The sequence below is a fragment of the Oncorhynchus gorbuscha genome, linkage group LG23 (assembly GCF_021184085.1).
Source record: "Oncorhynchus gorbuscha isolate QuinsamMale2020 ecotype Even-year linkage group LG23, OgorEven_v1.0, whole genome shotgun sequence".
In the NCBI taxonomy this organism is placed as follows: domain Eukaryota; kingdom Metazoa; phylum Chordata; class Actinopteri; order Salmoniformes; family Salmonidae; genus Oncorhynchus; species Oncorhynchus gorbuscha.
The window spans coordinates 37730403-37743679 of record NC_060195.1 but is presented as its reverse complement, the minus strand read 5'-3'; the positions used below and the strand labels follow the sequence as shown (position 1 = coordinate 37743679).

Below are 13277 nucleotides of genomic sequence, written 5' to 3'. Positions count from 1 at the left end.
CAACCAAGGTTATGAATGTTTGCTATTACTGATTGTAACACACGCATGATCAAGACAGGAAGTAGAGCGACTATATAAATTTGAGAGGATGAGGTAAATAACTGCCTCATTCATGCATAGTCGAAGACGTCACGTCATGATGTCCACTGAGTCTCCGCTCACAGTAGGCTACGATCTCTTTCATGAAATACATACTTGAAAATTTTCTCAATCTCATACTATTTCTTAGACGAATTAAAAACATTGAAGTTGGGCAATACGTATTTTATTGTCAAATTAGCCTTTCCTACCTCCTTATCCTCGTCAACACCCCCCTCATCCCTCCCCCCATCTATGATCTAAACCCACTGCGCTGGAATCGTGCCGAGCTCCACACACACACACACACACCACCGTGGCCATCCTCTCTTTTCCAGTGACTTCCTCCCCTGAGCAATTTATACACACCCTCCCCTCCACCCTATCTCCTCGCCCGCGCGAGTCTGAGCCATACAGAGTGACGTATGAGTTATTCCGCGGTTTTCCACATCCGTGGGTGCCAGCTCACCAAGTATAAACCCAATCCCGGGAGTTCTGCTTGTCACTCAATCGCACCGACTCCGTCACCAGAGCTGAACTTCAGCGGAGATAGCAGGCACTTTCTCGGCGCTCAGGCTAGCTCGCTTTCGGCTTTGGTTCGAGATGGAGACTCGCTCGACTGCACGGAGATCTCGGAGCTCCAAAATCCACAACTTCAAGAGTGAGTTGACTTCAGTTCATAGGCTCGGCTTTATCTTAAATGTTTTGTTTTTGGATAGATGTGGTCGATGGTAATGGGGATGAGGATGGTTCTGTCGCCAGATGTGATTTACAGTGTTTATAGACTCACTGTGTATTACATTTATAGTAAATTGAATTCGTTCACAGTTACGTGCGTAAACAGCTAGGCTTAACTGAATAGGGTGCCTGCATATGCCACATCTGTAGCCTATTCACTTGTTTCAATAAAGTTGTTGGCTCCCTGAAGTACGAATCTGGACTTGCAAACAAGATGACACTTAAAACCTTCATTCCCCTAACTCTCCATCCACCTCAAAATTGTAAAGCTTAGTTGTTCATTCGTTCAGTTTTCATCTGCTTTGTAAATGACTTTTGCGCATGTACCGTTGTATCCTACATTTGGTAAATCAACTTTGAAGATTAATTCATAGAGAAAATGTATGCAATCCGAAGCAAGGACATAAGTAAGGTAAACTAGTTATTTCATAAGCAAGAACAAACGTGGAAACTGTTGCTCACAAGCGCGCACGTACTAAACAAGTCCTCTCTATGTCTCATGCGCGTGGAGTTAATTAACGAGCGGTGTCAGAAGGTGAGGTGGTTGGAAAATCTTGCGCACGAAGCTGAATGGGCAGGCGATTATATTTTAATGCGATGTTATTTTCACCGGGCCGCTTTGTCCCGGGTATCCGTGCTTGCCAAACCGCCTCTGAATAATCCATGCAGAGCGAAACTGAGCCGGGTCCGGTTACCTTGTTTTATGCGTGTCCATACTCTGTAACCTCTTGGTGATCCAGACTTTTTGTGAAGTTGTCTCGGGAATTTAACCTACTAGGGTAAATGTTGTTTGGCACTTCTGTAGCTCGTGTAATATAACTTGATAGCACTTTGAACCAGAGGAGCAGAATATTTGGTTTTACGCACATTCAGCTGTTTAGTCTTGGATAACTGTTGGGTTCCCAGAATGATAAACCCGTACTGTGACTAGCCTATGTAACATGATCAGCTAGATATAAATAGGCGGATGATTTGTATAATGTCATTTATTATGAATGATTGCGACTGTTCAGATCTTTGGTCGATACATCAGACTTGAGATCCCAGCATCCCTTTGATAATCTTGGTTTGTGCGTCATTAACTACTTTCTGCGCCACTCCACTGGACAGCTCCAAGTGCTGAAAACAGCTCAGAATCTCTTTCTCTCTCACTCTATTTTTCTCTCACTGTACAATGCATCTGCTAATTGTTATAATGTCCCGTTATTGTAATCTATGTCCATGAGTGAATAAGATAAAATGAGAAAATATTGTCCCAGAGTTTGAATGTGTGTCACATTTACTCCTGTCTCTTTTCTCTCCTTGTGTGTGTTGTTCAGGTGGGCTCACCCTGTGGCTGGTGCTGTGGTTGGTGGTGCTGAAGCCAAGTGGGGTGGGGGCGTGTCCAAGGCTGTGTGTGTGTTACCCGTCACCCATGACGGTTAGCTGCCAGTCTCAGAACTTCACCGCCGTGCCCTCCGGCGTGCCCTACGACTCCCAGCGCGTCTTTCTGCAGAACAACCGCATCACCGAGCTCAGAGCAGACTCCTTTGGCTTCGAGACACAGGTGAGAATGTGTGTTTGTGTGGACCTATTTTTTGTGAATAAGGTGTTCATGTGTTTGTGGATTGATATTGCATAGGGTTGCATTTCAATGTATTCTTTTGCTTAGTATTTGAGCTCTGTGTGTTCGTATCGGAGCTGTGTCCTTGCTCCTTATAGGAGCTGTGTCCTTGCTCCTTATAGGAGCTGTGTCCTTGCTCCTTTGTGTAACGATCCCTTTCTATTTACCTCTCCCCTTTTCAACCCCTCCCCCTGATAGGTCCTCTGGCTCTACTCCAATAACATCACATTGATTGAGGCTGGAGCCTTTAGCAACCTGAGGGTTCTAGAAGAGTTGGACCTTGGTGACAACCCGTCGCTACGGCGACTGGAGGGTGGAGCGTTCCGGGGACTGGAGAAGCTGCAGAGCCTGCACATGCACCGCTGCAAGCTGGCTGCTCTTCCCCTCGACCTCTTCCTCAAACTCTACAGCCTGCAGTTCCTCTACCTGCAGGTATGGATACACACACACTCATAGAACTTCATACATACACCTGCATGCATGTACGTACACACACACACACACACGCACGCGCGCACACACACACACACACACACACACACACACACACACACACACACACACACACACACACACACACACACACACACACACACACACACACACACACACACACACACACACACACACACACACACACACACACACACACACACACACACACACACTGACAATGTCCTCTCCCCCTGCAGGAGAACCAGCTGCACTTCATACAGGATGACCTCTTCTCCGACCTGGTCAACCTGACCCACCTCTTCCTGCATGGCAACCGTATCCGCACGCTGTCCGAGAACGCGTTCCGCGGCCTGGTCAACCTGGACCGCCTCCTGCTCCACGACAACCGCATCCGGCAGGTGAACCGCCGTGCCTTCCGCGACCTGGGCCGTCTGACCATCCTCTACTTGTTCAACAACTCCCTGGCAGAGCTGCCAGGCCAGGCCATGAACGACGCTGTGGCAGTGCAGTTCCTCCGCCTCAATGGGAACCCCTGGTCCTGCGGCTGTGAGGCCCGCCCCCTGTGGGTGTGGTTCCGTACTGCACGCATCTCCTCCTCTGAGCTGATGTGCTCTTCCCCCTCCCACCGCCGTGGACAGGACCTACGCTTCCTCCGAGAGATGGACTTTGCCCTTTGCCCCCTCCCTGACCCCGGGTCACTGGCTGGCACCACCACAACCACCTTTAGCACCAAGACAAGATGGTGGTTCTCCAAGCACAAGCCTGCGTCCTCATCCAAAGGAATCTTCCAGAAGAGCTCGGAGAAGGTCAAGGTGTTTCCCTTGTCCTCAGTCAAGCCCAGCCAGACCTCCAGCCCTTCCTCCACCTCCTTCTCCTCTAAGTACGAGCTGGCGGAGGAGGAGGTGAACCTTCCCAAGGTGGACCAGGAGGACTACTGGGCAGACTACGGGAATGAAGACGCCTCTGTGCGCTGCTTCGAGCTTGAGTGTCCGCCCGGTTATGATACACCGATCCTCCCGCCCTCCTCCTCCTTCTCCCTCACTCCGTCTTTACTCCCTCTCCTCTCCCTTTCTGTGCTAACTCTGTCCCTCCATCTTCTCTTTGGCTGAACACCCACCCCCCACCCCACCCCATCAGCCCCTCCTTTTCTCCAACTTTATTTTCTCCCTCCTCTTTCTTCTCTTCACACCTGGATCTTGGTTACTTTCAGTCCCCCCCCCCCCCAGCCCCCAGGGGCGGTACACTGATGTAGAAGCAGGCAGGCAGTAGGGAGCTGCTCTCAGGAGCACAGGTGAGATGCATTGTAGGCTAACACCATTTGATTGGAGGGCACCGCTGCTGCTGAAAGGGCTGAGGTCCTTTTTCACAGAGATGAAATCACAGCAGCAGGCTCTGTCGCCGTGACGGCACGATAGTGTGGTCAGTTTACGCGAGCTCCAATCACTACTGTACCACCGTAATAACACATCACACACCAGGACACTTACACGTCCATACATGTAGCACCGTAACACAATACAGCATTCAATTCATACCACTCAGTAACATGGTGATGTTTTGAGGAAGTTTTTCACCACAACTACTAGTTTGTATATGCAGCAAACAACGCAGGCGTTGGCTATTTTGTACGGCGCCAAGCACTCACCATTGTAAACCACTCCATACCAGTTCTGCAAAGAAAATATTTTCAAAAGCAACACTTTCTTTTGTTTTTGGTTTAATGACATCAGAGTCATCTTTGTTCACTGACCTTTCAACTTTCACCTCTCCACCTGCGATACCAGAGCTACAGCAGCAAGACAGAAAGCACAGAGGGCATCTCATAAAGGAAATAGTAGGAAGAACAATGATGATAAAATACTGTAGTGAGACAACTATCAGTGAAATGGTAGAGGAGAGGTAGATATAAGTCAACTATGAAGAAAAGGAGGGTGATAATGTACAGGTATAGGAGAGAGAGATAACAAGTTAAAGTTCCAAGGATGATGACAAACAAGAGATGATAAAATAGAGAGAGAAGCAGAGCGAGTGTGAAATGATTGTTAAGACGTACAGAAGAGATTGGGCCAAGTCAAAGATCAGGCCAAGTCAAAGATCAGGCCAGGTCAGAGATCAGGCCAGGTCAGAGATCGGGTCAGGTCAAAGATCAGGTCAGAGATCAGGCCAGGTCAGAGAGCAGGACAGGTCAGAGAGCAGGCCAGGTCAGAGATCAGGCCTGGTCAGAGATCGGGTCAGGTCAAAGATCAGGTCAGAGATCAGGCCAGGTTAGAGAGCAGGACAGGTCAGAGATCGGGTCAGGTCAAAGATCAGGTCAGAGATCAGGCCAGGTCAGAGAGCAGGCCAGGTCAGAGAGCATGACAGGTCAGAGAGCAGGCCAGGTCAGAGAGCAGGCCAGGTCAGAGAGCAGGACAGGTCAGAGAGCAGGACAGGCCAGAGAGCAGGACAGGTCAGAGAGCAGGACAGGTCAGAGAGCAGGACAGGTCAGAGAGCAGGACAGGTCAGAGAGCAGGCCAGGTCAGAGAGCCAGCGAGGGAGTGAAAGCGAGGGCATCTCTCCAGCTCCAACATTTGACATGTAATCTATTTTTCCTGTCAACACCATCAATAACAAGCACACTGAAAATATCTCACACTTTAAACTCTGTACATAGGTACTGATACACTTATGACACTATATACAGTAGCAACATACATGACACTGCTGTGTAGTTTAGTGTATGAAGCCCATGCTTCAATGTTCTTCTTGTTTTCTGGTTTTTGTTTTGGTGATTGTTGCCATGAGTGACGCCATCATGTGTATTCGTGTACTATATGTAAAGATTGAGGAGATTTGAAGAGAACTTTGGTTTCCTTCAATTGTTCGTCTCTACCTTTTATTTTAAAGTCTGTGGTTACCCTCTTGACCAGAGTGTGTGTCTCTGTGTTATTGTGAGATGTGCACAGAGGGACAGTACTGGGGAGAACCTATAGCCCATTATGGTGACTGAAACCCAGGTCCAGCCCGGTTGATCCAGTCCAAATGAGTAACCTGCTGTGGCTCGGCAGCAGATGAGGAGTGCCCAGTCATCCCTGATATGTGTGTGTGTGTGTGTGTGTATCAGCAGCCTCTCATGTGTTAAAAGACTATTAACGACCCCTTTCGTTCGCAAGCTGTCATATTTCAAGCAGCTCTCGTATGTTAATGAGTCTAAGAGGATTCCGCTGTGAGCAGAAAAAGCAGCTGTTTGATTCCACACACACACACACACACACACACACACACACACACACACACACACACACACACACACACACACACACACACACACACACACACACACACACACACACACACACACACACACACACACACACACACACACACACACACACACACACACACACACACACACCAACAGCAGGTGCATGGCTGAATGTAAATCTCAGTCGAATCAAATGCAAATCCAACAAGGTTAGTTGAGTGTTGGAGCATTTCTGCTTGTCACTCCTCTCTTCCGCAGACTGTGGTTGAATGAAGTAAGAATGACATTGTGATACAGTTACTTTTCAGTGGAAGCTGTGAATAAAAATTTCTTGGTTTTACTAAAACTGAATTTTGTGTGAGTCTCTGTTCTCTGGGTTTCCTTCAAAAGGCAGTCGCTCGGGAGAAGAGCCATAAAGTATAAAACGCACAAGAAACACCCACTTGCAGGTTTTGCTACATTTACAGGTGCCTGTCAAAGTATCTGGAGGAAAAGAATCTGAAGAGGAAAGACATCAATTGATAAAGTTCATCAAGTTTGATGAAATGTAAATATATGGGGGAAGTGACTATCTGTTTTGGTCTTGGATGTTCTAACAGAAATGTCAGAGGTTTGACGTATTTGGTTGCTCTGTGACAGATGGTTTTAGTTGAGACTGAGCAAGTCAAACGTCTTAATTATGGCCTCATTTAAAGTCTGAATCTGCTCCTTCTAAACCCCTAAAGCTCTTTTTTTGGAGTTTGGAGCGTGTGTGTGTGTGTGTGTGTGTGTGTGATTTGAACTGCATTCTCACATTTTGATCTCTCTCTTTCTCAACCTCTCAATTGCTCTGTTTCTGGAGCAAAATGATGATAAAGGCAGAAACGTGGTCGTCTTGAGGCAGGGGGGTCGTGAGTCAGGGGGACAGTGATAGGGGTGATGGTATTGGGTGAAAGAGTGACATTTAGCACCGGAATGAATCCTCCCCCTCAACAGATCGACACTCGAATGATGCAGATACGGAGAAACACATACAGTACCTGTCAAAAGTTTGGACACACCTACTCATTCAAGGGTTTTTCTTTATTTGGACTATTTTCTACATTGTAGAATAATAGTGCAGAGATCAAAACTATTAAATAACACATGTGGAATCATGTAGTAACCAAAGAAGTGTTAAACAAATCAAAATATATTTTATATTTGAGATTCTTCAAAGTAGCCACCTTTTGCCTTGATGACAGCTTTGCACACTCTTGGCATTCTCTCAACCAGCTTCATGAGGTAGTCACCTGGAATGCATTTCAATTAACAGGTGTGCCTTGTTAAAAGTTCATATGTGGAATTTCATTTGAGCAAATCAGTTGTGTTGTGACAAGGTAGGGGTGGTATACAGACGATAGCCCTATTTGGTAAAAGACCAAGTCCATATTAGGAAAAGAACAGCTCAAATAAGCAAAGAGAAACGACAGTCCATCATTACTTTAAGACATGAAGATCAGTCAATGCAGAAAATGTCAAGACTTTGAAGTTTCTTCAAGTGCAGTCACAAAAACCATTCACCGCTATGATGAAACTGGCTCTCATGAGGGCTGCCACAGGAAAGGAAGACCCAGAGAGACCTCTGCGATAGAGAATAAGTTCTTTAGAGTTACCAACATCAGATTGCAGCCCAAATTAGTGCTTCACAGAGTTCAAGTAACAGACACATCTCAACATCAACTGTTCAGAGGAGCCTGCATGAATCAGGCCTTCATGGTTAATTGCTGCAAAGAGACCATTACTAAAGGACACCAATAAGAAGAAGATACTTGCTTGGGCCAAGAAACACAAGCAATGGACATCAGACCGGTGGAAATCTGTCCTTTGGTCTGATGAGTCCAAATTTGAGATTTTTGGTTCCAACTGCTGTATCTTTGTGAGATGCAGAGTAGGGGAACGGATGTTTCCGCATGTGTGGTTCCCACCATGAAGCATGAAGGAGGAGGTGTGATGGTGTGGGGGTGCTTTGCTGGTGACACTGGCTGTGATTTATTTAGAATTAAAGGCACACTTAACCAGCATGGCTACCACAGCATTCTGCAGAGATACACCATCCCATCTGGTTTGTGCTGAGTGGGACTATCATTTGTTTTTCAACAGGACAATGACCCCAAACACACTTCCAAGCTGTGTATGGGCTATTTGACCAAGGAGAGTGACGGAGTGCTGCATCAGATGACCTGGCCTCCACAATCACCCAACCTCAACCCAATTGAGATGGTTTGGGATGAGTTGGACCTCGGAGTGAAGGAAAAGCAGCCAACAAGTGCTCAGCATATGTGGAAACTCCTTCAAGACCGTTGGAAAAGCATTCCTCATGAAGCTGGTTGAGAGAATGTCAGGAGTGTGCAAAGCTGTCATCGAGGCAAAGGGTGGCTACTTTGAAGAATCTCAAATATGTCGATTTGTTTAGTACTTTTTTGGTTACTACATGATTCCATATGTGTTTGATAGATTTGATGTCTTCACTATTATTTTACAATGTAGAAAATAGTCAAAATAAAGAAAAACCCTTGAATGAGTAGGTGTGTCCAAACTTTTGACAGGTACTGTACACACACGCACTAAAACACACATGCGCACATATGTACACATGTATGCACTCATGCACACAACTTTCTGTCTAGCATTCAGTGTTCAAATAATGTAGATGTTAGTTGCCTTGCTATCTCACCCTCTTTTTCTGTCCATGTCTCCCTCTCTCTAACAGGATATACAGGCACATTCCATCCCAACATTTCTTCTCTCTCTTTCTCTCGCTACTTCTCTCCTCCCTCTCTGATGACAACTCACTCCCCCAATTTGGTCTCACGGTACATAAGTCATCAACACAAGTGGGTTCTCCACTGTGACCTCTCCCTTTCTCTCTCATTTACTTTCCATTTCTTTCTTTCTTTCTTTCTTTCTTTCTTTCTTTCTTTCCATACCCACACTCTTGCCACAAAGGAGAGCACAGTTCATAACAACATGTTTATTGATGTGTTATAACATGTCTTGATCTCTTCATCGTTAAGTTTTTACAATGTCTCCATTCTCTCCGCGGGTGTCTGTGCGGAGCTCATAGGCCCGAACTCTGCTCCAGGAACAGACGCCATTAGTAGGCTATAGACTTTGATGTGTATGTGTCACAGAGAGCCTACTCATGTTCAGTGGCTCTCTCTCTTCTTTCTGTTTCGTCTCTCCTTCTTCTCCTGCTCTTTTGTCTAGCTCTCAAACTTTTCACGGTACTGCAAATCCTTTTAACACTCTCAGTCACTTTGTTAATCCTTGACTACTGTCACATCGATCACTATGTCGCTCTTTCTTTCTGTACACCCCCCCTCTCTCTCTGTCTCTCGCTCTCTCTCTGCCTCTCCCTCCCAGATGGCAATGTTTGTATTGGCTGCCCAGCTATGCCCTCTGAGTCTGTTTGAGTGAGTTGGTGTGTCGTTGGCGTGTTTGGTGACGTGTGTCTTCACACAATTCTCTTATTCACTGAGCCCAAAACCCAGCCAACCAGTGACGTCAGTGGGACCAGAGAGGGATACAGAGAGAGCTTGGAGGGAAGTTATGAGGTTTTGAGAGGCTGAAACGGATTCGTTCAAATTAAACTGGATGTTTTTGTTGGAAAGCTGCATGGTTCACTGTGTGTCCCAGGCCCATATATTGCCTGCCATTATTATCTCAATATGAAGTGCAGCATCGGGACACCCACTGCTAAAAAGAATGTGACCAACATCCATTATTGATTCACTGTCACGCCTTGGTCATTGTATTTTGTGTTTTTGTTATATGTTTGGGTTGGCCAGGGTGTGACATGGGTTTATATGTTGTTTTCGTATTGGGGTTTGTAGTATTTGGGATCGCGGCTGATTAGGGGTGTGGTATAGGTTTGGCTGCCTGAGGCGATTCTCAAGTAGAGTCAGGTGCTTATCGTTGTCTCTGATTGGGAACCGTATTTAGGCAGCCTGACTTTCGCTTTGTATTTTGTGGGTGTTTGTTCCTGTCTCTGTGTTGTAGTCACCAGATAGGCTGTAATTAGTTTCACGTTCTGTTCTGTTGTTTTGTAGTTAGTATCAGTTATTTCATGTACCGCGTTCTTTCATTAAAGTCATCAGTAACCTACACTCTGCATTTCGGTCCGACTCTCTTCTTTCAACAGATGAACGCAGTTACAGAAACACCCACCTCTCACGGACCGAGCAGCGTGTAAACTGGCAACGACGTAGACAGCTGGAGCAGAAAAAGGAGGATGAATTATTCGGAGAATGGACATGGGAAGACGTGTTGGATGGTAAAGGTTGTTACACTTGGGAAGAGATATTGGCCGGAAGAGATCGCCTCCCATGGGAACAGGTGGAGGCACTAAGGAGAGCAGAGGCAGCCGGAGATAGGAGCCGACGATACGAGGGAACACGGTTGGCAAGGAAACCTGAAAAACAGCCCCAAAAAATTATTGGGGGGGGCTAGAAGGGAGAATAGTTATGCCAGGTAGGAGACCTGCGCAAACTCCCTGTGCTCACCGTTGGGCTAGAGAGACCGGGCAGGCACCGTGTTATGCTATGGAGCGCACGGTGTTTTCAGTGCGGGAGCATAGCCCGGTGCGGCACATACCAGCCCTTCCTATTGGCCGGGCTAGAGTGGGCATCGAGCCAGGTAAGCTTGGGCAGGCTCGGTGCTCAAGAGCTCCAGTGCGCCTGCACGGTCCGGTCTATCCAGAGCCACCTCTATACACCAGTCCTCCGGTAGCAGCTCCCCGCACCAGGCTTCCTGTGCGTGTCCTCGATCCAGTACCACCAGTTCCAGCACCACGCACCAGGCCTCCAGTGCGCCTCGCCTGTTCAGCGCAGCCAGCGCTTTTCTCCTCTCCTGCGCTGTCAGAGTCTCCCGCCTGTTTAGCGCAGCCAGAGCCTTTCTCCTCTCCTGCGCTGCCGGAGTCTCCCGTCTGCCCAGCGCAGCCAGTGCTCCCAGTCTGCCCAGCGCCGCCAGTGCTCCCAGTCTGCCCAGCGCCGCCAGTGCTCCCAGTCTGCCCAGTGCCGCCAGTGCCGCCAGTCAGCCCAGCGCCGCCAGACAACCAGTCTCTTCCAGATCTGCCAGACAACCTGTCTCTTCCAGATCTGCCCAACAACCAGTCTCTTCCAGATCTGCCCGACAACCAGTCTCTTCCAGATCTGCCAGCCAGCCAGGATTTACCGGAGCCTACTACCTGCCTGAGCTTCATCTCAGCACTGGGCTTCATCTCAGTACTGGGCTTCATCTCAGTACTGGGCTTCCCCTCAGTCCCGGGCTGCTTCTGTCCCGAGCTGCCCCTCTGTCCCAAGCTGCCCCTCTGTCCCGAGCTGCTCCTCTGTCCCGAGCTGCTCCTCTGTCCCGAGCTGCCCCTCTGTCCCGAGATGCCCCTCAGTTATGTGGGGATCTGTGTGAGGACTATTGGGCCATGGTCGGTGGAGAGGGTGGATTATCCCAGGACGCGAAGGGGAGGAACAAGGACATTAATGGAGTGGGGTCCACGTCCCGAGCCAGAACCGCCACCATGGACAGACGCCCACCCGGACCCTCCCTATGCTCTTGAGGTGCGTCCGGGATTCCGCACCTTAGGGGGGGGGGGGTTCTGTCACGCCTTGGTCATTGTATTTTGTGTTTTTGTTATATGTTTGGGTTGGCCAGGGTGTGACATGGGTTTATATGTTGTGTTTCGTATTGGGGTTTGTAGTATTTGGGATCGCGGCTGATTAGGGGTGTGGTATAGGTTTGGCTGCCTGAGGCGATTCTCAATTAGAGTCAGGTGCTTATCGTTGTCTCTGATTGGGAACCGTATTTAGGCAGCCTGACTTTCGCTTTGTATTTTGTGGGTGTTTGTTCCTGTCTCTGTGTTGTAGTCACCAGATAGGCTGTAATTAGTTTCACGTTCTGTTCTGTTGTTTTGTAGTTTGTATCAGTTATTTCATGTACGGGGCGGCAGCGTAGCCTAGTGGTTAGAGCGTTGGACTAGTAACCGGAAGGTTGCGAGTTCAAACCCCCGAGCTGATAAGGTACAAATCTGTCGTTCTGCCCCTGAACAGGCAGTTAACCCACTGTACCCAGGCCGTCATTGAAAATAAGAATATGTTCTTAACTGACTTGCCTGGTTAGATAAAGGTAAAATAAAAAATAATATAAAGTACCGCGTTCTTTCATTAAAGTCATGAGTAACCTACACGCTGCATTTCGGTCCGACTCTCTGTAACGCCGTTACATTCACAGGTTACATGTGAATTACATCAGAATGTGACCGCTTCCATCTATCTACTACAGCAGAGCAGGGTAATATGACCCCTCAGGTCAGTGACCTCCAGTTCTGGACACATCACCAAGTGTTAAAGAGAGAGAAAGAGAAAGATAGACCTCACCAAGCGGAGAGAGAGCGAGAGAGAGAAAGAGAGAGAGAGAGCAATTCTGAGGTTTTTCCACCCACCCCACAGGAGGCTGCCTGTATATGCTATGACCGGCTGCCAGAGAGGGTGAGATACATGCATTACGTGGATAATATTCAAATGAATATGCGATAACAACACAGTCTCAGTTCAGATAGCGGGGGTAAATGGTGGCGAGAGGGAAGGAGAGCGAGAAAGATGTGATAATAATCATAATAATCGCTGGCATTGACATATTTTCCGCACACATACAGTGCTTTGCGAAAGTATTCGGCCCCCTTGAACTTTGCGACTTTTTGCCACATTTCAGGCTTCAAACATAAAGATATAAAACTGTATTTTTTGTGAAGAATCAACAACAAGTGGGACACAATCATGAAGTGGAACGTCATTTATTGGATATTTCAAACTTTTTTAACAATTCAAAAACGGAAAAATTGGGCGTGCAAAATTATTCAGCCCCTTTACTGTCAGTGCAGCAAACTCTCTCCAGAAGTTCAGTGAGGATCTCTGAATGATCCAATGTTGACCTAAATGACTAATGATGATAAATACAATCCACCTGTGTGTAATCAAGTCTCCGTATAAATGCACCTGCACTGTGATAGTCTCAGAGATCCATTAAAAGCGCAGAGAGCATCATGAAGAACAAGGAACACACCAGGCAGGTCCGAGATACTGTTGTGAAGAAGTTTAAAGCCGGATTTGGATACAAAATGATTTCCCAAGCTTTAAACATCCCAAGGAG

At 47.4% G+C, this 13277-nt stretch overlaps 1 protein-coding gene across 1 annotated transcript; it reads left to right on the top strand.

Annotated features, from left to right (window-relative positions):
* The first annotated feature begins 566 nt into the window (after positions 1 to 566).
* Positions 567 to 3984, top strand: LOC124011682 (reticulon-4 receptor-like 2). The gene is made up of 4 exons (XM_046325165.1): positions 567 to 739; positions 2136 to 2362; positions 2618 to 2851; positions 3112 to 3984. Exons 1-4 carry the CDS (start codon positions 682 to 684, stop codon positions 3982 to 3984), a joined length of 1392 nt encoding a protein of 463 aa, XP_046181121.1. The 5' UTR covers positions 567 to 681.
* The last annotated feature ends 9293 nt before the right edge of the window (positions 3985 to 13277 follow it).